This window comes from Ambystoma mexicanum, chromosome 1p, assembly GCF_040938575.1.
Source record: "Ambystoma mexicanum isolate Mex_15411 chromosome 1p, UKY_AmexF1_1, whole genome shotgun sequence".
Lineage (NCBI taxonomy): Eukaryota > Metazoa > Chordata > Amphibia > Caudata > Ambystomatidae > Ambystoma > Ambystoma mexicanum.
In genome coordinates, this window is record NC_090921.1 from 565,112,998 (window position 1) to 565,140,258 (window position 27,261).

General features: G+C 47.5%; 1 protein-coding gene across 2 annotated transcripts in view; it reads right to left on the reverse strand.

Moving 5' to 3' along the window:
- The window catches only part of BTBD2 (BTB domain containing 2), a 628,042-nt gene that overhangs the window by 353,155 nt on the left and 247,626 nt on the right, over window positions 1-27,261 (reverse strand). For both annotated transcript variants that reach the window (XM_069649505.1, XM_069649506.1), the window contains exon 4: window positions 926-1,031. In XM_069649505.1, the coding sequence (XP_069505606.1) occupies window positions 926-1,031 (106 nt within the window). The remainder of the gene's footprint in view (window positions 1-925; window positions 1,032-27,261) is intronic.

Consider the following 27,261-nt stretch of genomic DNA (forward strand, 5'->3'; position numbering starts at 1 on the left):
AATCATGTTTTGAAGGACAGGTGATAACCCCTGTATCAGAGGACGATGAACAAGAGGAAGAGGGGGAACGGTGGCACCTTTTTTTGCCTTCTTCGAAGATTTTCTTGACCAACTCCTCGACCTAGATTTCTTCGATTTACGTCAGAACGTTTCCCTGGACTCCAGAGTCCTCATTTTTCTTCGAAGATTTCTTCCCCACTGCCAATTTACCTCTTCATTCCTTGAGAGCTTTGTTCATCATAGCCTGACAGGAACCGCACTCGTCCACTCGATGGTCAGAACCGAGGCACCATAGGCAAACTCGATGGGGGTCAGTTAGACATTTTCTTCCTGCATTTCTGTCACTTTTTAAAGCCAGTTTTAGGGGTATAAGGGTTAGATGAAGAAGACATCTCTAAAGACTGAAGCGCCGGTTTTGTACACATGAAGCAAAAGCTTTCAGAAAAACTTAACTGAAGCCTACAGGCACGGCTCAAGCCATTTATACTACAGATGACATCGACACACTACGGCAGCCCTCGAGGGACGTGGACGCCACTACAGAGCACAGCGCCCTCTGGTGTGGATTTTTTTCAGAAGCAGCAAGGCTGACGATACGAATATCTAAGATGAGGAATACATTCGAATGGGAAATCCTTCAACAGTGCCAAGTCCCCATGTTCCAAAACTGAGCTGGGTCTCTCAGCAAAGCATGCTCCTCATGTGGGGGATAGCCCTTTTGGGAAAAGGGCAGGGTACAAGCACACCCGTTAGGGAGGAGAGTTAAATCTTAGGAAGGTAATAGGAAAGGGGTGGCAAGGAAGTAGGAGGAATATTTCCATGTATACTCTGTGACTCTACCCAATTTAAATCTCAATACAGCAGGCAGATTGCATTGTATTTTACTGTTTGTCAAGATAAGGCTGCAACATTTTGTTCTACTCACCAAGATCAATGTCTGTAAATCCTTCTGCATTGATGGCATCAGAAGTATTCTTGTCAATATTTTCTAGACATAGACTTGCAAGCTGAGGTTCATCAAAGAGCCGTGCCTGCATCAAACAAAAGCAACTCATTTGAAGAACAAACTTTCAACTGAGGTAAAAGATTGTATTTTAGGCTCATTTTAACAGACAAAGAAAAAAGAACCTAATTCTAGCGATAACCATGTACATTAAAACAATAGTGTATTTAACCCCTTAAGTACTTATGGCTAGTATGTTGTTCCTAATTTATCAAGGAGTATAGGCTCCACACAATCCTCCACAGCATATTACAGATGCAAAAACTCCTAGTTATGAAATTTCTGATTAGATTACACAAAAAGGATGGTGCAGTACCTAAGAAGCTAACTCCCACAGACTGACGGATGGTACTAACAAACAGATCATGATATTGAGTAGATTACTTGGGTAACAATTTTGGCACACAAAACAAAAGCAAGTGAAATAAGCAAAGGGCAGAAGAAAATGTACGGCTATGCCAGGAACACATTACTCCGAAGCCACACTCATCTGAAAAAGGACTCTTGAAAATAACTGCCCGATTCTAGTCAGCTGGTAGCTCAGTGTGTGCCAGTTGAAAATAGACAACCCTTGACAGAATAAAAGCCATAATCACAGAAAACTTGAGGTATTTGGGAATGTTGCTCAAACTTGTCTTTTGACCTACATTTGCAGATCAGTAATCCCTTTGTGATGCAACACTGCTGTACTTGGCGACAGCATCCAGCATCCTTGAACATGGTTGCTGTCAATTGCCTTTCAACAGTCTTTCAATCGTGGGTTGCACTGAGCAATTAGATTTCTTACCATGCCATTGAATGTAATGCCACAGAGGGTGGTCTCTTTCAGGGCACGTTATGTTAAGACAGTTTCCTGGTATTTTGCTTATTTTCTCTGTATGCTTGGAATGACAGCTCAAGTAAATAAAGTAGGTTTTCTTCCTGGTGATTGAAGATTTTGAAATGTTATCAAAAGAGGTCAGATTGGAGTCAAAGTGGGGGCAACGTAAGGATAATAAGAAGGTGGAGGTTCATGTTGAGTAAATATATCAAAGGTTTTCAGAATTTGAGGGAACATAAGGTGTATCAATTAAACAGTTCATTAAGATGAGTTGTCACTAGACAAATGGATGCGTCCGGATGGATACAACAAATTGAGGTTTATGATATGGCATTTATTTTTTTTATTTGTATTTGGTTACAAAAACATTTTACAAAACAAAGAAATAAAAAGAAACATTTATCAAAATGTGCCAGCAGAAAGGAGAGAAGCAAAAAGAAACTACAAAGTATATAAAGTATACATACAGAATAAAAAACTCTGACCTAATCCAATACAACAATTAAAAAATAACAGAAGGAAGAAAAGGACAAATCAAAAAGGAAAAAAAAAAAAAAAAAGGGGATAAAAATTTAAAATGCATTGCCAAAATAGATTCATTACAAAAAAAGAAGGCAAAAACACCTTAAAAAAAAGCTTTCATTTTATGAGCCAAACAACCTTTCGTTGCTTTCTTTCGGCCATAATGCTAGAATAAACCATTCCCCATGAGTCCTTATGCCATGTAGGTGGTTTCAGAACACAATATTACTTCTTTCCAAAACCTGTACAACTGCGATTGTCAACGCTGTATCATACCCAGAGATTAGTCTGTCCCAGAGCATGTCAGAAAAAAGTCCCTCTTCATCAGCCCCAAATCTAGCAAACAGGGCTGATCTAGCTGGCCAAGTGCCCTCACACTACATCAGCGGATGTTTTAAGGATTGGTTGGACAGAGTTTTACAGATGTCACATAAGGTCACTGCAGCCTCCCCATGTCCCCTTTTGCGGAGGACTGACCCATGTGAACCAAATTCAAGCAGATTCTAAGAAAGTTTTTCCTGAACTTCCAGCCAGGAAACTTCACTAGATATCTCGGAAGGAAGCCCAGTTTCTTGTCAACCTGCAAGAATAGATTTTGGGGAGCTAGGGACCACATATTTTCAGTTGTTCTAATCCAATCCATCAACTCTAATGCCTTTTTGGCTTTTAGAGGGTTGTTGATCAGCATCTCAAGGTCAGTATCTGCCTCATCAAGGCCCCCCGTGACCATTACTTATAGATTTAACAGCATTTTTTTATTTCAAATGGTCCAGATGGGAGATGTTGCGGAAAAGGGAAACCAGTCTCCATTCTGCCTGTATATTCAACGACCCCAAGCCCAACTCGAATCTTAGGCTGGACATGGAGAGACTCAGGAAGGCTAAAAACTCTCTTCCAAACTAAACCTTCTAGTTTTTGGCAGTTTGTGTTCCACAAACGGGTTTAGCTTCCAGGTCGTACAGAATCACTGGAATTACCTTTGCTTTATAATATTTAATCAATGGAATGATTGAAAATGTTCAGTATTTAAATAGAACCTTTTTTATTTGTGGCACTAACTGTATGATTTTTCTCTGCACGTCCAACTCTACCTTACATAGAGAAGGTGATGCATAAACCTTACATCCAAAGTAGACTTCTTCCTCCACTCTAGGAATGGGTTGACCTGCCAGAACCCAATGGGGCTAAACTACCCTTTTGCATGCATGCCTAAAAACAACTATTTTGGCTTTTACTGGGTTTATGCAAAGACCATTAATCTTGGCATAGTCGCCCAGCTTGTTAAGAAGGCACTGTAACCCCACTGCTGTGTTATCCAGCAGGAAGACGTCATCGGCGTAGGATAGCTAGTGGATCTTGATCCCATTGATCGCCGGGCTTGCCAGAGCTGATGATTCTAGAAAGGCGCCCATGTCTGCCAAATAAAGATTAAAGAACAGAGGAGCCCCAGGCAACCCTGTCGAACTCCCCTTTCCACCCTGACAGAGTATGATAAATGGCCTTCTTCGTCAAGTCACACTCTTATAGTGTACTCCTATGCAGCTCAGTTAACATTGATAGGATCCAGTCAGGGATGCCCCAGTTTTAAAGCTTTGTCCAGAGGCAATCTCTGTTGACTTGATCGAAGGCCTTTGAGAAGTCCACCCATGCCCCGTAGAGTTTTAGTTCTCCCTTAACCCTGGTGTTCTCACTCATGAGATTCAGGACCAACCCATTCAGGGCAGTCGATAGACCTCTTCTGAACCCCGTTTGGTATTTGGACAGGATGTGTGCACTTTCCACCCACCTTTCCAGTTCTTTTAGAAGGATCTTCATAAATAATTTACTTTCAATATCAAGGAGGGGGATTGGGCGATAGTTAACCAGTTGCAATTGATCACCCCCCCCTCCTTGAACGATGGGATGTTTATAGCAGTTTTCCACGAGGGTGGAAACCTTTGCCTTATGAGAATCTCATTAAAAGAGCCAGTGTAACATTTTGGCCCATAGAGCAGCATTATTCTTCAAGACTTGATAAGTCAGCCCGTTTGGACCGGCTGCTTTTGAGGTGGACGATTTAGAAATCAAATCCACTAGGTCCCGTTTGTCAAAAGAGAGAAGCCAAATGATATCTTTATCAGCTTTATATGTGGTCTCATCAGGGTTTTCGAAGTTTTGCGTTAGATATTCTGTCCACCTGGCCTCAGGCACCAGATTACTTTGGGTGCTGTTGGAATTGTTCTCCAGTTGGTGGATGACCGACCAAAAGTTTCTAGAGTTATTGTTACAAATTAAGTTCAGCATCATTTTTCCATCTTGTTGCAAACGTGACATCGATCTACCAAATGACCAATATTTATATTCAAGAGTCAGAACTCTAGACTCTCTCTTGAACTCTTAAGGGCTTAAGTGCGATCACTTTAACTTTCCCAACTTCTGTCTTAATAATTTCTTTTTCTGCCAGGTTTCCTCATCGAATGAATGGCAATGGGGATGTTGCTTCCCCCTTCCTCCCGAACTTGGTGGAGAGATTGACCAGGCAAATTTTACAAATGTGTCTGGCTGGCAGTTTTTTTGCCGAACATTGTCAGGAATTTTAAATAGGTTATTAAGAGATCTACCGTCCTATCTGTACTTGGAAAGACGTACTCTGCCCTTTTTATTTATAAGATACTGCAACTGTCTGTCTTGCAATCTGGTAGCTATGTCAGAAAATGTCAATGTTTTTTTTAAACTTCGTTTATTTTAAATCAAGGCAGGATGGCAAATATACAAATCATGACATATCACAAGCAATGCGTATTCAAGTTCTTCGATCCCCAGTCCTCATTTCCCCCATCAGGCTTCCTCCTTCCCACCTCCCTCTGGCCTCTCCCCCCCTCATGTTCGGAGGCGGAATTTTCTTTCTGGGTTGTCCAGTTCGCCCCTTAGCGTCTATGTGTCTTCTCCCGGGTCCTCTTGTTGTTTCAAGATCCATCGGGCCCTGGTCGGTTTGTAGGTCTGGGCGGGGAAGCGCTGGTCGTATTCCAGCACTGGGCTCCAAACATTCTGAAAGCGGTGGAGCGTTCCCGTCTGTGCTGCCGTGACCTTCTCCGCGATCAGGATGTCCCAGAGTTTAGACCACCATTGGGCTATGTGAGGTCCTTCTGGGGATTTCCAGGCCCTAGCCAACACCGTTTTCCCCGCCAGAAGGCAGTGTGTCAATAGTTTAGACTTGGTCCCGGAGCGCAGGTAAATCGCGGGGATCGGGGCCCCCAGCAGGACTGGTTCAGGTTCCAGAGGAATCACCGTTCCTGTAATTTGTGCGATGGTCTCTAGGCATGTCCTCCAGAACTTTCGTATCTTTGGGCAAGCCCACCACATGTGGAAGAAAGAACCTTGGTGACCACATCCGATCCAGCAGGCATGATCCACCTGTGGGTTCATGTGGTGAAGTCGAAGGGGTGGGTAATACCACCGGAGGAGCACCTTGTACGCACATTCCCTATTGGTAACACACGTGGAGGAGGTATGCGTTCTGGTCCAGATGTCCACCCAGGTTTGGTCCTCGACCGGATAGCCCAAGTCCGCCTCCCATTGAGCCATGCAGCGGGTCTTTGTGGACAGGAAGTCCCTTAAGAAGCGCCTATATAGGGTGGATACCCTCCCCCGGGTTGGAAGGTCCCCCAGTGTCAGCTCCAGGGCGGTGGGCGGGCGAGTTGCTGCCTGCAGAGTCTGGGGGTGCGAGCACCAGTGGCGTAGCTGGATATAGGTGAATCTGTCCCTTTCCTGGAGTTGGAACTTCTCCTTACATTGGGCGAAGGTGAGGGGTGTCCCTCCCATATATAGCTGGTCTATGGTCTCCAGCCCGCCCTCTATCCAGTTCCGGAAATTGCGGGGGTCTGCTCCGGGTGAGAAGGATGGGTTATGGAAGACCGGGGAGCGTGGGCTCAGTCCTCTGGGCACTCCCTTCTGCTTTAGAGCCCAGTCCCAGGAGCTAAGGGTGTGTTTAGTTGATAGGAGGAGGTCTCCCCAGTGTGTTCTAAGGGGGGGGGGCGGAAAGTGTGGCAGAAATCGCAAGGGTAAAGGTGTTTGTGATTGTTCCAGCTCTACCCACCTGGGGCGGTTTGTTATGGTCTGCCATGCCTGAAATTGTGCTAGTTGTGCTGCCACACTGTAGGCCCTCAAGTCCGGGACCCCCAGACCTCCTAGCTTGGAGCCCCCCAGCATCATTTTGAGAGTGATTCTCGCTCTCTTACCTTTCCAGATGAATTTCAGCATTTTCCTTTGGATGTCCTTAAGGGTTGGTGTGGGGATCGCTACTGGGAGGGAGGCGCAGGCATATAGGAACCTCGGCAGTAGGTTCATCTTGCATGCTGTGATGCGCCCCAGCAGTGAGATCTCTTGGGTCTCCCATCGTTTCAAGTCGCCTTCCAGTTCTTTCAGTAGCCGGGGGAAGTTGGCTTTGTATGTCTCTCTTGGGTTAGCCGGGATGTGGACCCCTAGGTAGGGGATGGCCTTCTTCACCCATGTCATCGGGCACATCGTCGTCAGTGGCTCCCGTTCTGCTGGAGTGAGCCCGATGCCCATGGCCGAGGATTTGTCAAAGTTTATAGTGAAGCCTGAGACCTCACCATAGGTGGTAAGTTCTCGTATTGCCTGTTTCAATGATGATTGGGCTTCTGAGATCGTGAGTAGGACATCGTCCGCATATAGGGCGATTTTATGTTGGTTGGGGCCGTCCTGCAGCCCTTTAATTCGATCGTTTCCCCTAATCCTTTGGGCCAAAGGCTCCATGGTGAGAGCGAAGAGTAAGGGTGATAGCGGGCAACCCTGCCGGGTTCCGCATGATAGGGGGATCGGAGCTGAGCTGTGCCCATTAATACTTAGACTCGTACTTGGGCTCTTATAGTTGGCCAGCACCATTGTCTGAAAAGTTGACCCGAAGCCGAAGGCCTCTAGGATGAGTTTCATAAAGGGCCAATCTACTCGATCAAATGCCTTGGCTGCGTCCAGAGCCACCAAGACCAGTTTTTGGGAGTTCCGAGAGGCGAGGTCCACCAGGTTCAGGGTTCTTCGTATGTTGTCTCCCGCTGATCGATGGAGGATGAAGCCTGCTTGGTCGGGATGAATGATCTTCGGGAGAACGCGATTCAGGCGGTTTGCCAGGATTTTTGAATATATATTTGCATCAATGTTTAAGAGTGCTATCGGTCTGTAGGAGGCTAGACTCCTTGGGTCCTTCCCCGGTTTGGGCAGGAGGATGGTGGTTGATTCCTGCATCGATGGGGTGACCGCGCCTGTGTCTCTGAAGGAGTTGAACAGGGTCACCAGATGGGGGGTCAGTTGTGGCCTGAAAAGTTTATAGAATCTGGTCGAAAAGCCATCCGGGCCTGGGGCTCGTGTTTTAAGCGACTTGATGGCCTCCTCGACCTCTTCCCCCGTGATGGGCTCCTCCAATTCGTCTCTCGTCGTGTTGGCGAGACGGGGAACCGCTGCCTTCCGTAGATATTCCACCTGTTGCGATCGGTTCCGAGGGGTTGCCTTCATGATTCGGGTCAGGTAGTCTGTCGGGAGCTGTTGTTTTTCGGGTTCAGAGTATCGGGTGACCCCCTCAGGATCACGTAGGCCTGCATTCGTGTTGACGCGTCTCCGTTTGGCTAGTTTGGCCACCAGGGACCTGTTTGCTTTGTTGCCCTTCGCGTAATATGATTGTTTGGCTTTTGCCATCATTAGGGCGGTTTGTTCCGCGTAGTGGGCTTCAAGCTTCTTCCTCGCTGTTCGCATGATCCGTTGCGTCTTAGGGGACCAGCCTTTTTCTTTGTGGATTGCCTCAGCCTCCCTTAGCTCGTCCTCTAAAGCAATTCGAGTCTGGCGTCTGTTCCGGTGGTAGGCCGCTCCCTGAGCGATGAGGGAGCCCCTGATTACTGCCTTCATTGCGTCCCAGTTATTTGCCAGTGAGGTGTCCGAGGCTGGGTTTTCGTCAAAGAAGTTTTTAATTCCTGTCGCGATCTTGTCTCTCGTAGCCATGTCATTGAGAATCGGGTCATACAGAGACCATTTGCGTGGGTTATTGAGATTGGGGTCCTGAACCCGGAGTTCCAAGAACACTGGAGCGTGGTCGGACATGGCTCTCGTGCCGATAGAGACCTCTTTGACTGAGGGGAAGGTGTGTGGGGAGATCAGAAATAAGTCAATCCTTGAGAAAGTGTGGTGTACGAACGAGTAGAAGGAGTAGTCTCTTTCGTCGGGGTGAAACACCCGCCACGAGTCTATTATCTCTAGAGACCTGAACAACCGGAGGAGGCTGAGTGCTTGGGCGAAATCGCTTGGAGTCGGGGGGTGTGACCTGTCTTTAGTGGGGTCGGGAACCCCATTGAAGTCCCCTCCGATGATGGTTTGGCCCTCCACAAAACTAGCGAGGGTCGTGCCCAAGGAGTCGTAGAAGAGTGATTGTCCCGTGTTAGGGGCATATACCGAGATGAGGGTGTATAGGTCTCCCAACAGGAGGCATTTGACTGCTGTGTATCGGCCTTCCGGGCATGTTTTTGTTTCCAGGATTTGTGGGTTAAAGTCTTTTCTAAAGAGAATCGGCGTGCCCCCCTATTTGCTTGAGCCGGAGGCAAAAAATTGAAGCGGGAACGATTGAGAACGAAGCCGGGTCACATCCGCCGGCAGCAAGTGGGTCTCTTGGAGCATAGCTATCGCAGCGTTTTCGTCCTGGAGCTTTAATAAAATTGCCTTTCGTTTGTTAGGGGATTTCAGTCCGTTAACATTTAGGGAGAGGATTCGCAGAACCTGGTGGTCTAGAGGTGTCCCATTCTCTACCTCTCGAGTTTGGGGGAGGGGGGGTTTAGTCCGGGTCGATGGTTCAGCTGCCATGTTTGTCACGAGATCTTGTAGTACCATCCTGCACTTGAGGTTTTAACGCGGGGCCCCAACGGGGGGCCGCAACTTTAACTGGTGGGTAGACCGACATTGTAGGTATGGGCCTACCCTTGGCCAACGGGGCCGGTTGTCCCATCGTGTATCAAGTACTGTGGGTTTCCAAGGAACAAAAGTTGGAAAGTGTCCTTGGAGTGGGTATGAACCGTGGGTATGGTCCGCCGTCTCCGCCCTCGAAGGTCGTCAGATTAAGCGTTATGTGGCGGATCCGAATTCAGGCCGGGTCAGAGGAGACCAGGGAGAGATGTAGTTGGAACCTGGAGGTGCGGGGGGCGCCATTGTTCATTTCTTTTTGTTGATCCGCTGGGTTGATGACCATGGCGTACGTTTAGGTTTCGGGGAGGAAAGCGGGCCGGAGACCTCAGCTGTCATGATCACTGCTTCCAAGGAGTCAGGACCAGCCCAACGTCCTTGGAAGCAGGCCCCTAACCTTAATCCTAGGCACCAGCCGGTCCCCACTGGGACCTTTTGGACCTTGTCCTGGCGCCGGTGGCGCCAGGCTCATCAATGCCATCGGTCCCGGCACTGGAAGCGCTGGGCTCATAATCTATATGAAGATGCTTGGGTGGACTTACCTGTAGCAGACCATGCTGCTTACTTACCAGCTGCATAGGAATCCTCAGTAAGCCGGAACTACTTTCTTACCTGGGTGGGGCAAGCTCCACTCCCTGGATACAACACTGGAACTCTTCTGGAACAGGAACTCTTTTCTTACCTAGGCGGGGCCGTGGAGGAAGACGCCTCAGCACTCCAAGGCTATTTAAACCACACCCGATTGATGAAACGTGCTTCGCGTTATTCTGCATCTGCAGCAGAACGCTCACCGAGTCTGTTCCAGCTTTTCTTCTATCCGGGCCCGAACCTGCAAGAACAATACTTACCATTCCTGCATCCAGTCTTCAGCAGAACTTGCAAGAACAATACTTACCATCCCCGCATCCAGTCTTCAGCAGCACCTGCAAAATAAGAAACTACAGGTTAGCACGGCAACCTTCATACGAAGCGCATTACTCACCTGATCCATCGGCAGCGACCATTTCATCACGCTGCATCTCCGCCTGTGAAAACAAAGGCATAGTTATTTCTTACCGGCACTCTGGGTCTCCAAAGCTGCAATCCGGACCTGAAAGACAAAAGGAGAGACATTAGACAGGTATTTACTTACGCCCATCGCGCTCGCCATAATAGGACGCCTGCAAATACTCTGGCGTTTTCCAGCATCTCTTCAGCACGAACCCGCAGCTGCAAGAGAAAAGAAGCAGTTAGAGCGCTAGCATTTACTCACGCATTTCCAAGCGCTTCATTCCCATTCCAAGGCTCTGGCTCCAGCTTCGGCTCCCTTCACACCATCTTCTATCTACAGAGCCCTGCAAAACAAATAGGAGAAAGCATTATACCAAAACCTGATCTACATAAAAGTGCCCTTGCACCCAAAGACTTTAAGGACAAAAGGTGTCCGGAAACTCACCGCTCGTGCAGTTAACGGCGGTAGCGATCCTCTGATGTTAAGAGGCCTACGTTTTACCCAGTGAAGGAACTGGCAACGGCACCCTGCACCAGACGCAGATGGAGAGCCCAGCATTCACCTATCTAAGGTGAGCACGTCGACCTGGGGGATTCTACGGGGAAGCTGGGAATAGACAGAGAGAGAGAGAGACACTCAACTGCCCAGATCATTAACCCCCATATTCTCTCACCTGCAGAAATCTCACCCTTCGAGTTCGACACACAGTGCGAAGAGGCTCAGCCCCAGAAGCCAACCGAGTCCTGCACATCACCTTTCGAGTCACAGACACCTTCCTGCCTAGACCAGCGCCTCCGTGGGAATCAGGTGAGCGTTACATCAGCTCCCTCCGGGGTTGGTGTGGAGAGTTCCTGGGGCAAAGATGGATGCATGATCCTCTCCGCATCCTCCAAGTGGCTGATCCGGCGTAGGGTGCCTTTGTATGTGAATTGTAGAGCCGCTGGAAACAGCCATCTGTAGCGGACTTGCTGCTCCTGGAGGAACAGTGCCAGGGGTCGGAGTCCTCTTCTTTTCTGGAGGGTGAGTGGTGAGAGGTCCTGATATATTTGGAGTGGCGTGCTCTGAAATGTAATTTCCTCCCCTTGGCGGCTGATCGCCGAAATCGCTTCCTTGGTTGTAAAGAAGTGGACCCTCGTAATGACATCTGGGGGGGGGTCAGAGACAGCCCCACGACGCGGGCGAAGTCTGTGGGTGCGATCTAGCAAGAGCTGAGATTTATCCAGGTCTGGGAGGAGGGCCTCGAAGAAGCGTCCCATGTAGTCTGCTAGCTTGTTGTCGGGGACGGAGGTCGGGAACCCCGAATGCGGAGATTATTGCGGTGCGCCCTATTTTCAAGGTCCTCATGTTTAAACACCAGGATCTCGCAATTCTGATGCAGGGAGTCAATGGCTCTTCGCATTTCCCCTAGAGTGGTGGCGTGGTCCCGCGAGTGGTCTTCGATTTCTCCGAGCCTCTGTTCGGCCTCAGTAACCCTTTGGTCCGTCTGTTCGATTTTGGTAGTGAGTTCTGATAGGCATGAGCGGAACTCCGACTTGATGTCCGCCATGAAGGCTATCAGGTCCCCTTTGGTAGCGAGGGTTCCCCCGTCCTCTTGTTGTTTCTGTGGCGTGAGTTTGGAAGGCTCTTGCTTCCTGCTTTTATCTAGCGTAGTGAGCATGGTGGAGATATCTGCGCCCTTGCCAACCTTTGTTTGCCTAGACATGATGATCGTGTTTGGCGGTCTTGGCTGGAAGGGTTACGGCGAGGCCAAAGCTGTGACTGGGTCGCTGGCTGGATGGGTGGGCCGGGGCGCCCCAGGAAGCACTGAGTGGTGCGTGAAAGGAGGGCACGCGAGGTCGGGCTTCTCTGGATGGCTCTCGGGGCTTATCTCGTGGCCTCCGTGTTTCCCCTGTCGACCTGGCCGAGTGCAGCCCCCGATGAAGTTCTCATATGTTCACCGGGCAACCTCCGTCTGCTGCTCCTCTTCGGTCCCCCTGAAGCCCGTCGCCATCAGGTTCGTAGTATATTGTTGAGTTCCGGCACGGCCGCCATCTTGGTTTCTTCGAATGGCGACGGGGGAGCGGTTTGGTCGCTAAGTTCTAGGAGAACGCTCCAGCGTTCGGAGGTCATTGTAAGCCAGGTTGTGCCTCATCGGTTCCGATCGTCATAGATGGCATTGGCGACTTGGATACTCGGTCAGAACCGCTTGAATTTGGCGGCGGCGGCGGACATCCCACGGGCGGCCTCAAGGGAGAGACCACATCGATGGCGCTCCAAGCCACGCCAGAAAATGTCAATTTTAAACGGGAATGGTCACTGCCTCCGTTAGACTTAATAGCTAGTGATATGCTTTGAGAGAACAGGTCTGCTGACATAAAGATGTAATCCAGAGTGGAATAGGATTGTCCTCGATGCCAGGTCGAGGTTGGAGGGCTATCCCCACTATTGACCCATTTAACATGTTCAAACCCCATCCACCCTAAAAATCCACTGAGCATCTGCCCTTGTTAGGAACTCTCCTTGGTCTCAATGTTTCCTTCTCCTGTGTTAATGCAATACACCGAGTATTCAGGTCCTCTGCAAGGATCATATGCGCTCCGCCATGTAATAGTTTGATCTTTTCTAGCAATATCGCACAATTCTCTAAAAAAGTCTGAAGTTCGGTTCAGGCGGGGTTCCAGTAAACATTGATAACAATCACCTCAAAATCTGGCTACTAACATTTTAGAGCGGCTTTCCAGGCTTGGCTACCCATTTTGTTGTTGAAAATCAGTGTAGTATCTCTAATTGTGGTGCTTTTGAAAGTCATCAGCAGTCCCCATGAAGGTCTGTGACTGGCTTTTTGAAGAGCTGATTGAATATGCACTGTATAATCTTCAATTGTTATAGGATTAACGAGCCAGGTTTCTTGGAGGATTATGACATCAGTGTCACAGAATAAATGTTCTCTCATTTTCTTTCTATGTGAAGGTATTGGGACCCCCACATGTTCCAACTAATCAGGCGAAAATCACTATGCCTAAAGAGATTGCGCACCTACTGCCAATTTCTGCAACACCTGTGTCAAAATTTCCGGGAGAAGAGTAAGAGTGTTATCTTGGAAAATTTCAGGAGTCTTTTTGCTTTCTAAGGGTGAGGGGGGTGATCTACAATCCTTGGAGCTTCCCCAGCGCCCAAGGATGTCCTAGTTGACCGACCCGGGGCAGGGTGGCTCCCACTAGAGGTTTCTGCTGGAAAAGTACGAGATACTAATAAGCCCTGGCCCTCCAGTTCTTTTGATGCGCCCAAAATAGCATCTTGTGCTTAACGTGATGTTACGCCGCTGCGGCGTGAGTGTTGGGGAATCATACACATTTTATGTCCTGTGAAGTCAAGAGGTAAAGATTTGCCACCTTTTTGAAGAATGACAAAATCACACTTCTGCTAAGAGACTTATATTTGGTGTCCTGACGGATTAGAGTAGACTGGTGATCGACCACCTCCATCTCAGCCGACAATCCAGCTACATTAGACTTCCTGGCAATCACAGCCTGCTTACCTTGCCCCGTCCTCACTTCCTCCACAATGGCATTTATAACGTGCCTGTACACAAGTGTTTCTAGGCGCCACAAGACAAGGGAGGGACAAGACACACAATCCTATAAGGCCTTGTGTCATTCGGATCGTACAAGTGCGACAATAGAAGTGCAAGGGGAAAGAGGAGAAAGTGCAAACAGGACAGCACGGCCCAGATTAAGTGCAGGGAGGGCAGCGCGGATCTAGGTAAGTGCAGGGGGGCTGTAGGAGTTACAGTCACAGCCCCTACATGTGCGGTAGAACAGGAGGCAGTGAAGGGAAGACTGATCCTGGAAGAGTCTGGTAACGCAGCAACCAATTGGCACATCAGACAGTAAGTTAGCAAGGGAGAAGGCAGAGGAGAAAAGGAGGGTCTTGAGCTGCTTCCGGAACATCAGGTGGTCCGGCTCAAGTCTTAGAGGGGCAGGGGGGGTTCTTCTAGAGGGAGGCACTAGCAGAGGAGAGAGGTCTACCCAGCCACCACTCTCTGCCTGGAGAAGCGTCTGACAATCAGAGAGATGGAGGTAGATGAGCAAAAGGTTCTAGAAGGAAGGTATTTCGAAGGAGAGTTGGATGTAGTGTGGACCCCAGACAGAGAAAGCCTTGCAGAGGGTCTGGAACTGGATCCTTGCAGCCACCAGGAGCCAGTGGAGAGATTTCAGGGCTGGATAGATACAGTCCCTGGGCTTGAGGCCAAGGATCAGTCTTGCTGTCCTGTTCAAGATAAGTTGCAGAGGGGGGGGGGGGGGGGGGAGGAGGAGCAGAGGTAGACAGATTGAGAAAGAGGCTGTTCCAGTAATCCAGCATGGAGAGAATCAGAGCATCTGGGGGAAGTGAGGGAAAGGTAGAATACCTCTGAGGAGGAGCAGCTGAAGTGGGCCTTTTTGGCAAGGTGCGTGATGTGGGGAGAGAAGGAGAGGGCAGAGTCGAAGATGACGCCAAGGTTTTTCTGTCCTCACAGGAAGGCGAGGGGAGAGGGCAGCCAGAGTGAGAGGGGAAAGCTTGAGCAGGGGTCCGAATGAGAAGGATCTCCATCTTACTGGCATTAAGGCAAAGATCGTTGGAGGCGCACCAATCCTGAATCACGGATAGAGAGGGAGGAATGAGAGAGGGAGGAGAGGAGGCTGAAGGAATCCTGAAAGAGATCCGAGTGTCGGCCGTAAAACACTGAAAGTTAGAAGAGAAGGTGAAGATCGGGTGGGCCAAAGGGGCCAGATAGATATTGAAGAGTGAGAGGATATAGAGCCCTGGGGGACACCACATGTGGAGAGAGAGGTGGTGGAGAGAAAGGACCTAAGTTGGACATGGGAGGGACGGTCCAGGAGGAAAGAGGTCAGCCACGCATTGGCCTGATCCATGATGCCCAGATTCACACAGAGTCTGTTGATAAGGAAGGCATGATTCAACATATCGAAAGCAGACGAAAGGTCAAGTAGGATGAGGATAGAGGAAGAGTGGGAGTCTAGGCTAGAGAACAGATCTTCACAGGTGTTCAGGAGAACAGTTTCAGTGCCTCTGGCTGCTCTAAAGCCAGACTGATGGTCATGGAGGCAACCAACAAATTCAGTGTGGTGGGTAAACTGGGAGATGGCCAGCTTTTCCCGGAGTTTGCCCAGAAAAGGAGTGATTGAAATTAGGCGACAGTTTGACGGACATTTAGGATCAGCAAAAGGCCTTTTAGGAGGGGGAATGCTTGAGGGGAAGAGGGGCAGGATCCAGTGAACCAACGATTGCATTTAAAGGAATGGTTGGGTCAAAAAATGTTATTGTCCCTACAGGTCGGCCATGTGTTTTTTAAGCTTAAGTCGCTCGATTTTACAAAAATTTCCTATGGACCTTACCCGAGTTTTTGTCCATTAAAAGGGTGCTGCCATTTTGTGATAATCCTATCACTGGTCCATCGCCCTGGCTGACCTGCTTTTGCGGCACTAAATCATATCCCCCGTCTCTGAGCCTGTCATGAGCCGACGCGTACCGCCCATTTCACAACGCCAAAGCACGTCTCGTGTCAACAATCTCTGCGCTTCAGCTAATGACGTGTTGCCATGGAATTGGCAAGACGCCCATTTCCTCAATAAGTATAAACAGACCGTTTCACAACACACAGCAACAGATTTTCGATTCCATTTCTCTCTCTGTATTACTTTGAGTATTCTGTGACTCGTTTCTGTGCTCTGGTCAGCTACTTTTGCCGCTTGTAGCCCGTGTGAAATTATTTTAGTTTGTTTACCACACAATGGCTACAATAATGCCCTACATGTACGAGCCTGAGTATACCGAGGAGGAACTACTGGAAAGGGAAATACGCGAAAACAATGGGGCTTCGGACGGCAGTTGGCAGGACGAATCAACGGATGAAGACACTGGACCTAGTCGCATGGACGGTGTTTCCACCTGGTGCACATGCAATCGGTGCGAGCTAATGCCAACCGAGGAGGAGAACTGCTGCTGCTGTGAAAACTCGGGATGCGTGGCCTACATTTCAGAAGGCGGGCCACGACCACAATGCATCACCGAGCTGCCAGACTTCAGGGCAGCCTGCCTCACACGGTCCGTGTTGAGGATAATGATGGTGCTTATGCACAAACTTCGCGCAACTGTTCGTCCTCGTAATCCGAGTAAGTATAATCTGCTTGTTATGCCACTACTATTTCATGGTCATCTCCTATATCCAAAATTACATCTACATATCATTGTAACGCATGAAAGTCATTCAATAGTGTGCAGTGTCTAGATAGCATTTGTCCGAGCAGAATGCCATTAGTTGCAAGAATTGTCATTGACAACAAACGTTTAATCAACTTATCTTGGTCATTTAAAAACAGTTTGTATCATTATTTTTCACAGGTGGTACCGGCTGGTGACCCATCGTTCCTTTACATGGTGGCTTCACGGGAGGCTTTGTGTAAAGTTTTGTATTTTTGTGCCATCAAAAAAAGAAACAAAATAAAACACCACATATATTTTAACAACGGTTGTTTCGATTTTTTTTAAATTAATCAAGTGTGTCTCCATTCAACAGTCTTCCTGTGCCTTGTCTGCACGCCCACCGGCCCATCCATCCATTAACCCCTCTCCCCTATCAAAGGCGAATTATAACTATATAAAGTATAAAAAAGTGCTTAGTTTAACAAAAACAAAAGTCCATAACAACAAGTCCAGTGGATGCACGCTGCCATAGGGGGCTGTCAGGGGCGCGAACGGCCAAGGTGCCAAACAGCATGTACACTTCAAAAGGTATCCCACGCCAAGGGCCCATCGCTCACATGACCTCCTCAGACTCTGTGTCTCCAGGCAGGGCTCCCCCTTGAAGCAGGCCGCCCCCCTGAAATCCACATAAGTGTGTCTCTATTCAGCAGTCTTCCTGTGCCCTATCTGCACGCCCCAGGCCCATCCATCCCACCCCCCTCTATCAAAGGCGGTTAGCGCCAGTGGATGCGTGCTGCCATGGGGGGCTGTCAGGGGCGCGAACGGCCAAGGTGCCAAACAGCATGTACACTTCAAAAGGTATCCCACGCCAAGGGCCCATCGCTCACATGGCTTCCTCAGACCCCGTGTGTCCAGCCAGGATCCCCCCCCCCCACGCTGGCTGGCCCCCGGCAAACCACATAATACCACGACATACACACGTCATTCATTCACAAACACACCCCCGTTTGTAATACTTTATAAACCACTTGATATGTCTCATGAGAACATCTTTGTGCTTTGCAAGTCAACTCCTGAACATGCTACCTGAGAACCACTGAGATCTATGCTAATCTGCTCGTCGGCGTGCTATCTGTGAACTTCTGTGACCGCTTGAGCAAACTCGTCAGTGTGCTACCTGTGGCCATCTACCTGTTCTCCTGCAACATACTGCTCTGATTGCTGAATCCAACTGTTTGTTGGTCAAGGTAAGGCCATGTATCCTAGTCATATTTCGTTGATTTTTAAATGTCTATCTATTTGCGAGTAGAGTACTCAATAGTGCTATGTTCATTGGTCTCATTGATATTGACTTGAGTTTCCATTGTTATGCTATCAATAGATCTATTTATTTTCATCTGTGTCAATTGTCATCGAATTGCATCCTTCGGGGGTCCAGTCTATAATGTAAGCATGTTTCCTTCTCGTGCAAGACAGAACATCCAAGGGACGGGACGAGTCACATGTTTGTTTAGTCACATCATTTATACATTTCTGCAATTTATGCAAATACTAAGCCGCACATGATGAACTGGTATAGTTCCTGCGACCAAAACAAACCTTGCATTGAACATTGTATGGTTCATTTACTTTTGTATCACATTTTTATTCATCAAGATTGTATAATAATGTCGATATTACTTTTCAGAATTTTCAACAATGCCTGCCTGTTCGATTAGCGGTTGCCCTTCGAAGACCCATGCTAAATCTGAAGGCACTACTATGCATGTATTCCCGAAAACTGTTGATCGAATAAGAGATGGGTCAGACATTGCGGATATCCACTGGATGAGCTGGAAAGTAGAGTCCAACAAGTCAGAGGACTAGAGGGGTGATCGGTACCGCATCTGCAGCCGGCACTTTTCCCCGAACATGTACACATCTTAGGTAACGAAGAATAAACGGCGAACTACGCAGAAATTGCTCGAAAACGCTATTCCCACTCTATTCGTCCACATTACGCCACTGGTGAGTCAAGTGTCCGGATTTAGCTTTAGGCCTTGCGGTAGTGTGTAGGTAGCCGAATGGATTCATTGATATTTTAGGTGTTGTGTCCCTTGTAATACTTTCGACATTGATATGAGTGTATAGCTTTTTGAATAATGACATTTATCAATATATTCTTTTTCGATTTCATAACCCACAAACAAAATCTATATATGGGCACAGGGAACTGTGCTATATTGTGCATTTTCAATAGCATTACTCTCAAGTATTCTGTCTCCTTACATGGCAATTTTTAATATTGGCATTTCATTATCAATCAATAATTTACCTTTACAACTGCTTGACTATCCCTTGAATCTGAAGCAAGAACATTCTACATCCGTGACATGCTCGCAGTTATCAACCACTTCTAGCGCGTATCAGGTAATCTTACTTGGCTATTCCGCTACAGACTTGTTTTATGCATGTCAAGTAATATTTTTATTATATTGTGCAATTATTTTACTGAATGTTTGGTTAGTGCTTTCCAATTGATATACACCATAGTTATCGTCAACTGGTGTTTGTTTTCAGTTATGATTAGTGTTAACCATAGTAATGCAAGTACTATCGTTCAGGGAGATGCTGAAGCGTCCACCACATTGACAACATCCGTAGATGTTCTTCAGCAGCACAAGGTATGGATACTGACAGCTCCATCGAACTAGATCATCAGAGCTGGAATACTTGTTGTTTGATTGTTCTACACAATGTTTCATTCGTGGTCAGCCATTGATATGTACCTGTGCGGTCAACCCCAAGTGTGTGTTATGTTTTCAATATTGTAATCCTTACTAATGCAAGTACTATCTTTCAGGCAGTTGATGGAGCGTCAACCCCTGCACTTGATGCGGAGCCTGACATTCAAGTAATTCCAGGGGAAGTGGAAGCGGGTCCTTGCGTATACGAATCGGCGCAACAGCTTTCGGAAGTGCGCACTACATTTACAACATCCCTACATATTCTTCGGCAGCACGAGGTATGGATACTGACAGTTCCATCAAGCGTCATATAACGTGATTCCTTTGCTATACTTTCTTCCCTATTAACGCAAGTACTGTGTTTCAGGGAGATGACGGAGCTTCCACTACAACAACAACATCCCATTTAGATGATGCAGTTGTAAATAAATCGATGAAATAAGTCGATGAAATCCGATCATATTTAGATATTCCTTGATTCTTTTAGACAATGCATCATTTGTGGTTATCTCTTTATATGTACCTGTGCTGTCGACCCCAAGTGTGTGTTATGTTTCCAATATTAAAAACCATACTAATGCAAGTACTGTGTTTCAGGGAGTTGCTGATGTCTCCTCTCCAATACAACCATTCATGGCAGTCCATGCGGAGCCACAGGTATGGATACTGACAGTTCCATCGAACTAGATCATCTGAGCTCGAATACTTGTCGTTTGATTGTTCTACAGAATGTTTAATTCGTGTTTGGCTATTGAGATGTACATGTGTGTTCGTCCTCGCGTGCGTTTTACGCTAACAATATTTTGATACACAGTAATGAAAATACTATTTTTCAGGGAGTCGATCGATCGTCATTCCGTACTGTCTATGCGGATCCAGAAAATATAGTCGTTGCAGCGCAAGAGGAAGGGAAGACATGCGGAAACGAATTAAGCAACAGCGTGCAGATGTTGAAGTTCGAGTCAAGAAAGTTGCAAAGAAAAGAAACAAAAATAAGGTTAGTTACAAACAGTTCATAATTTTAGGAATTGTTTTGTGTTGGGGACTATATTATGTGTTTTCCTGTCAATTGTACTATACTTTATATTGTGTTTAAAATGAACATCCCTTTGCCAATCTGTCCTCTAGTTACCAGTGGGTGTACGAACTATACATACACAGACAGACAGTGAAGCCAATGAGAGATGTTACTTGCCAGACCATTTACACTATGGAGGAAATATTAATTCAGACGCGGCGTGTTGAGACTCGAGATGCTCATGTCCAATGGCCAGAACATGAATTGAATGTGTCCGGAGAATCCAGTAAAGTTTTATTGGACCATTGCTACAGTTCGACCGTACCACCAAAAGAAGATGATACTGAATGTATTGAAGATAGCTCTGAAGTAGTTGCAGATCAATTCACACAATCTATACCCGCCAAAAAAATGGCACCCAAAAAGCTGTCGACATTGTTGTGTTCTCCCATCAATGCTGAAGTAACAGATGTTGAAATGACAGAATGAACCAGCAGCAGCACCCAACGACGCATCAGAACTTGATATCAGTGATATTTCTTTCAAATTTGTTGATATGTTCTCAACGGCACAGTCCGAAACAAATTTTCACGCCAGATGACAGTCTAATGAAAGAGGGCAAATACATAGTGTTCGACAGTTGTTTGATGAATATTATAAGTATGCTGAAATGTGCTCATTCAGTTGGAGGGGAAGTATGTGAGGAGCCATTAATTCATGTGACTCGTCAAAAACAAGGCAGTAACGTCAAAAATACATGCCGCCTGTATATTAAATCATGCGTTCTCATGGTCTGCACAACCGATGCTGGGAAAGCTGCCAGCAGGCAATCTACTGTGTGCAGCCGCCTCACTTTTTAGTGGGTCCAGTTTAAGAAAGTTAGAGTCTTTCTTTCGGTTTGTGGGAGGGAATGCACATCGACCTCATTGCCACGGACAGACACGTTTCAATTGCCAAGACAATGAGAGAGCAGTTCTCACATATTAAACATCAATTTGACGTATGGCATCTTGCTAAATCAATCAATAAGAAAATCTCGGCTGCAGGGAAAAAAAAAGGTTTTGAAAGTATTTCAGAGTGGTCCCAGTCTATCAGCATCTATCTTTGGTGGAGCTCCAAAACTTGTGAAGGGTGAGTGGAAATCCTACTTGAAAAATGGCGGTCACTGATGCACCACTGTACCAACGTTCACCGCTGGACAGAAAACTAACATTTCCACCAATGTGAACATGGCCCTTTGTCCACAGAGGAGGCACGGAAGAAGTGGTTGATTGCATCTTCACCTACACACAAAGCCATTGAGAAGATTGTTTTCGATAAAACTCTAGATTTGAGGGGACTGACAGAATTCTGTCACTCAGGAGAATTGGAGGCGTTCCACAATATGTGCCTAAATTACAGGCCAAAGCGATTGCATTTCAGCTTACAGGGCATGAATCATAGGACTCTACTAGCGGTCTTCGCCCATAACGAGAATTTGGGCCGTGAACAGTCGAGGACTATGGGAAATGTAGGGATGCCTCGCTACATTATGGCCTTTGGAAAAAGAACTAAGAAATGGGGGGTAAAACTAGTATATGAGGAAATGGGAGTTCGACTTTGTTAAAGGCCTTATTGTTAGTGTACTAGAGAAGCAGATATGGAATTATGAGCGTTTCTGTGCAGAGCACTGATGCATTGCCACCAAACATTGTCACTGTGCCATGTCCACCCAAAGCAGAGCTCGTTGAGAAGTTCAAATCCCGGTTTAAATAAATAATTGTAATCTGATTGTCTTTTTGAAAATAATTTTATTGTACAGTGTGCATACAAAGTATGCTAACCCTAAACCTTCCATTCACCATCCTGGGTGGCGAACAACATGGGTGTCATCTTTGACTTCTCTCTCTATTCACCTCATATCGCTGACCTTGTGAATATGTGTATGTATATATTTTTGTTGCTGTAACTAAGTTTTGCAATGTCATGTAAATGCTGCGCACTGTTAACCGAGGGGAGGCTTGCGTATTGCAAATAATAAAACAAATAAACAATAAATCTCACTTTCAACTCAACTCCTCGGGTACTTTATACTTTCCCTGACCTTCCCCCAAAAAGTCAATGTCTCCATAGTTATGGTTCTCTAGGGCTGCAAAGCTCGCGGACGAGGACAAAATTGGGGGCCTTAGAACGTGCCAAGCGAGGCGTTGCAGATGGGAGAGAAGCCAGTTCGCATTTGCACATTGAGGCCTAGTACAAACATGGAGTCGAAAATTCAAGTTCTCACAGATGGCTTTAGACGGGATGTTGCAAAGTAAGAATGTACGCTCATGCAGAGTGAAGGTCAGCGGCTTTGATTTTTTGCTTGCGGGCTGAAGAGGCCCGCGAATCGCACTGGCAGTATAAGGTTCTATTGTTTTTTGACCTTGAGAGACAGGGACCATGCCGAAAGGACTTCATTTGAAGGAGGGGGGCAATAACGTAAGACGATAAGGCTGAAAATTCTGAAACTAGACCGAGTTTCATGTTAGTTCAGTATATGAAAAATCGTTGGCACGAACACAGTGGGATTTACGGACTGCATTACGCAGAGATACAATGGAAATGGCAAATATAATGTAAGTAACTCTTTAGACGCTTTTATACTGGAATGAATGAATGAATAGCAAGTACAACATTTGTAGGATCGTCTTTCTACCGGGCACATGGGCATGCATGTGCCCATTCGACACGCATGTAGCAGCCGTTTCTCAGTGGTTCAACGGTAAAAAAAATAATTCGTTTGTGTTTCCCTCGATTTATTTCGTTAGTTTTTGTATGGCTTTTAGAGCCGAACATACATTGCACTATCCTCACAAGCAAATAGTTTCAGTTCGCCCGTAATAAATACGGTGAGACTAATTTCAATTGTTTTGTTTTCTAAACAGGTACATCCTACCGTACTGCCACTGCCACCTATTCCAGACCCCGGCAGACAGATTTTTCAACCGCCAGCTGCAGCTTCTTGTAAAAACAACTGCACTACACTGACTATCTTATGGGACGATCGCCAAGGGGCAATATGCCCTTACACGGTACCAGCGGCTAGAAGCAACATATCGACCTTTACGGTGGCCAAGTGCCTAGTTGATGGAAGTGCCTTGCGGTTCACCGTGCATCCAAAGTGCTTCTTTTAACGAAAACCAACACCCTGTGTACCATAAAGGAACAGCGCGTGACTCACGATAAACTTTTCTGGATTTGCGGATCGAGAGAAAAGAAAAAAAAATTCCATTCCGATTTAATATGCCAATTGCTGAATATTCTCTAAACATTTAATGTCAAATAAATGTACTTTACCAAATGTACCGTATTGCTGTTTGATTTTAAAGTACAGTTTCATATTCCGAATTGTGGCGCACTGTGTTGTGAGTTGATCTGTGTTGGTTTCCGGGTTCTGTGTGAAGTCACGTAGAAGACGACTGGGCGCGTTTGCCTACGCAGCACAGTAACATCACGGAGAGAGGCGGGAATATGAATGTTTTGATAATGTCAGGCTCAGGAGCGGGGGATATAATTTAGTGCCGCAAAAGCAGGTCACCCAAGGCGATGGGGCAAGTGATAATCCTATCACAAAATGGCAGCACCCTGGTGTCTGTTTTCGCGTGCGTTTAATGGACGAAAACTCGGGTACGGTCCATAGGAAAGTTTTCTAAAATCGAGCGACATAGGCTTAAAAACACATGGACGACTCGTAGGGACAATAACATTTTTTGACCAAACCATTCCTTTAAGTACTACATTTTGTAACAGGATACTTTAGGACTTCTTTTGGTTCAAATGGGATTCAGTCTCTATGTGTAAATAGTGAACGAAATAGACAGGATTATCTGATTCGTTGATCAGAATTTTAATTTTTGGGTGTTTTATATATCCATCGCATGCAAGGGGCTAGAGAATGCCAGACATTAGTCCTGAATATGTGTGGTCTGCAATGGAAATCATACGTAGTAATGTTAAAGCTCAGGACCGCCTTTACTTCATAATCACTGAAGTGCCTTTCTGAAGGCAATCTAAGGGACGAAACACTTGCGAGTCAAGCTTTGGCATTATTCAAACAATGGATGCCAATGCTCAGGCCCTTGCAAGGGAGTCGTTAATGGCAACAAATTCCTGTGGGTGATAAACCTGTATAACTGGTGCAACTGGAAACTATCTTCAAGCAAGGACTGGTGTCACTGGTGATGCCAATGTGCTGAAGAGGCAAACTATTTCTTAGCAGGGTACTGCGCAGTTGTCCAGGTCACGTAATATGCTGCTCTGATACACCGGTAAGCAAACTGTGGCCAAAGGAGGATGTTTAGGTTAGAGAAGGACCCAATGTTACTTTGTGTTTAGTCTGGCTCTGTCGGTTGCATGTGTGCTTGGTATCTCATGATACAATTTCTGTGAGGAGTTGACACAGGGAAAGGCCAGCCAGGCTATCTGGGAGTAGGGGATCCTTGAGGGCTTCTCACTGTGGGTTCATGGTTGGTAAAAGTATGGTGTCTGCAGAATGTTGGGGTCATCACATTCAAAAAACAAACACAAGAGAAAAGGCGCATGGAGGGGAGGCCACACGGGGGACTCAGGCAAGATGGTCGCATGCTAAGTTTCCATAGATTTACATGGATTTTTCGATCCCGGATTGCAGAATGGTGTGGGCCCAAATGACAGTACGAGAGGCCAAGGGCCCTCCCACCCCCCAGGTGGAGTACACGAGGCACAGCAGCGAGCAGCCTGCCACAGTTTATTGCAGGGTAAGTCACGGCGGCAGAGTGTCCTGGGGGTGACAACAGCTGGTGGGTCACCACGGGGTGTTGCGCAGATCGAGCAGCCCGTGCCCTGCTCATAGGGAAGCGCTGCTCAGCAACCATCCCGCTGGCAGATGGCTCTGGTGTGGGCCTGAAGCTCTGCATCCCCAGGTCTGGAGGAGACACAGCATTGGTGGTGGCGGGCATTAGAGGGAAGACCGGAAGATGTGGCAGGGACTGGGTACGGCACCCCAGTGGTTTGCGGTGAGTCTCCCCACTGTGGTCCTCTAGTTGAAGCGCAGCTGATTGGTGGACCTAGGTGTCGAGGAGGTGGAGGTTGGAAGCAGAAGAGGAACTGAGGTGGTGGAGGAGGGGGGGGGGCAGTTCCCCACACTTCCCCTGTGGTGCTCAGGGGGAAGAGGAGACAAAATCTCATCCTGTGGAAAGAGCTGTGAGGGGAGTGCCCCCGCTGTTGAACTAGTGAGGGGGCCCCGACGGAACTGCGCACGGTGGCGTGGTGGTGGGGAGCCACATTGCAGCTTCTGGCTTCCAGGAGTGGCCTGTTAGGGGTGCAAGTGGCCCGGCATTGCTGCGAAGAGGTGGAGTGGGCTGGAAGGGAAGTGGGTGGAACCCAGTGGTCCCGTCACGTTGCCTAAGGGGGGCAGACCTGCTCTTGTATAAGACACTTGGCTGGGGGGCTGATCTGAGCCCATTGGGGTCACATTGGTGAACGGATCAGTTGGAGACGCACCTTGGACAATTACTGCTACGTTGGGAAGGGGGCTATTGCAACCTCTGGAGTGGACCTCCCTGTGGGGGCTACGGAGACCAGAATCGGTGCCATTAAGATCAGGATTCAGGCCATCTTGGAGGAGATCAGAGGGATGCGCACAGATATAGGCACCAAGGTGGCAGACCTCGCTGAGAAAGTGGAGAACATTGAAGAGAGACTGGGTGGGGGGGGCTGGAGGCCAATCAAACATCAGTTGATTTTTTGGAGACCCAGCTGGACATGCGCCTCTCTGAGGTGGAACGAAGGGAGGATGAGCCAAGTCTTAAAATCAACGATATTGAGAACAGGGAGAGGAGGTGCAATCTCAGATTTTTCGGGATCAGGGAGCCTGAGGAAGAATTGTCATGATCTCTGCTTCCAAAAGGTCAGGGTTTTCCCAACTCCCTTGGAAGCAGATCCATAACCCAGGTTCCGAGTGCCAACCAGTCCCAATTGGGACCTTTTGGACCCAGTCCTGGCGCCAGTGGCACCAGGCTCATAAATATGCCCAGTCCCAGCGCTGGAAGCGCCGGGCTCATAATGCTTGGGTGGACTTACCTGCAGCAGACCATGCTGCTTACTTGCCTGCCAGTTGAGCCTCTGATCCTCTTCTGTTTGGAACTACTTTTCCTGTTGGGTGGGGCAGGAGCCACTCCCTAGGTTCAGAACACTGGAACTCTTCTGGAAAGCAGGAACTCTTTTCTTACCTAGGCGTGGCTGTGGAAGGAGACACCTAAGCACTACAGGAGGCTATTTAAACCACACCCGATGGATGAATCTTGCTTTGCGTTATTCTGCATCCTCTGCAGCAGTACGCTCATCGTGTCTTCTGCATCTGATCCTGGGCCTAAGGAAAAAGGCTTACCACCCTGAATCCAGTCTTCAGCAACACCTATAAAGACAAGAAAGAACAGGTTAGCATTACGGTCTTCAGGGACAGCTCTTCACTTACCTGGTCCATCGGCTGTCACCAACGCCTCGCGCTGCATTCCGGCATCTGAAAGACAAAGGCTTACCTACTCTTCGTGCGCTCCGGAGGTCTTCACACTGCATTCCGGCATCTGAAAGACAAAAGCTTACCAACTCTTCCCACGCTCCGGATGCCTTCGGCGCTGCATCCCGCATCTGAAAGACAAAACAAGGTGCGTTTAAAGACATTGGGGAACTTTAATACTCACGTGCCATTACTCCTTTCCACATCTAACCCAGTGGGTATTCCGGCACCCTGCAACCGCTCCGAACTTGTACCTGCAAAATAAAAAGACAGTTAGAGCGCATCATGAAGCAGGCAACAAGCGCTTACTTACGTGCTTCCAGGCGCTTCTATTCATCACACGGGCTCCATCTTCAACTCACTTCAGCCCGTCATCCGCCATCGCCGGAACCCTGCAAAACAAGAAACATCATTACTAAAGACTTTAAAGACATTAGAATTACTCGAAACTTACCGTTCGTGCAGTAAACGACGGACAGCAGTCCTCTGAAGTCAAGAGGCCTGCTCCCCTTTTCCAGTGAAGAAACTGGTTACAGCACCCTGCC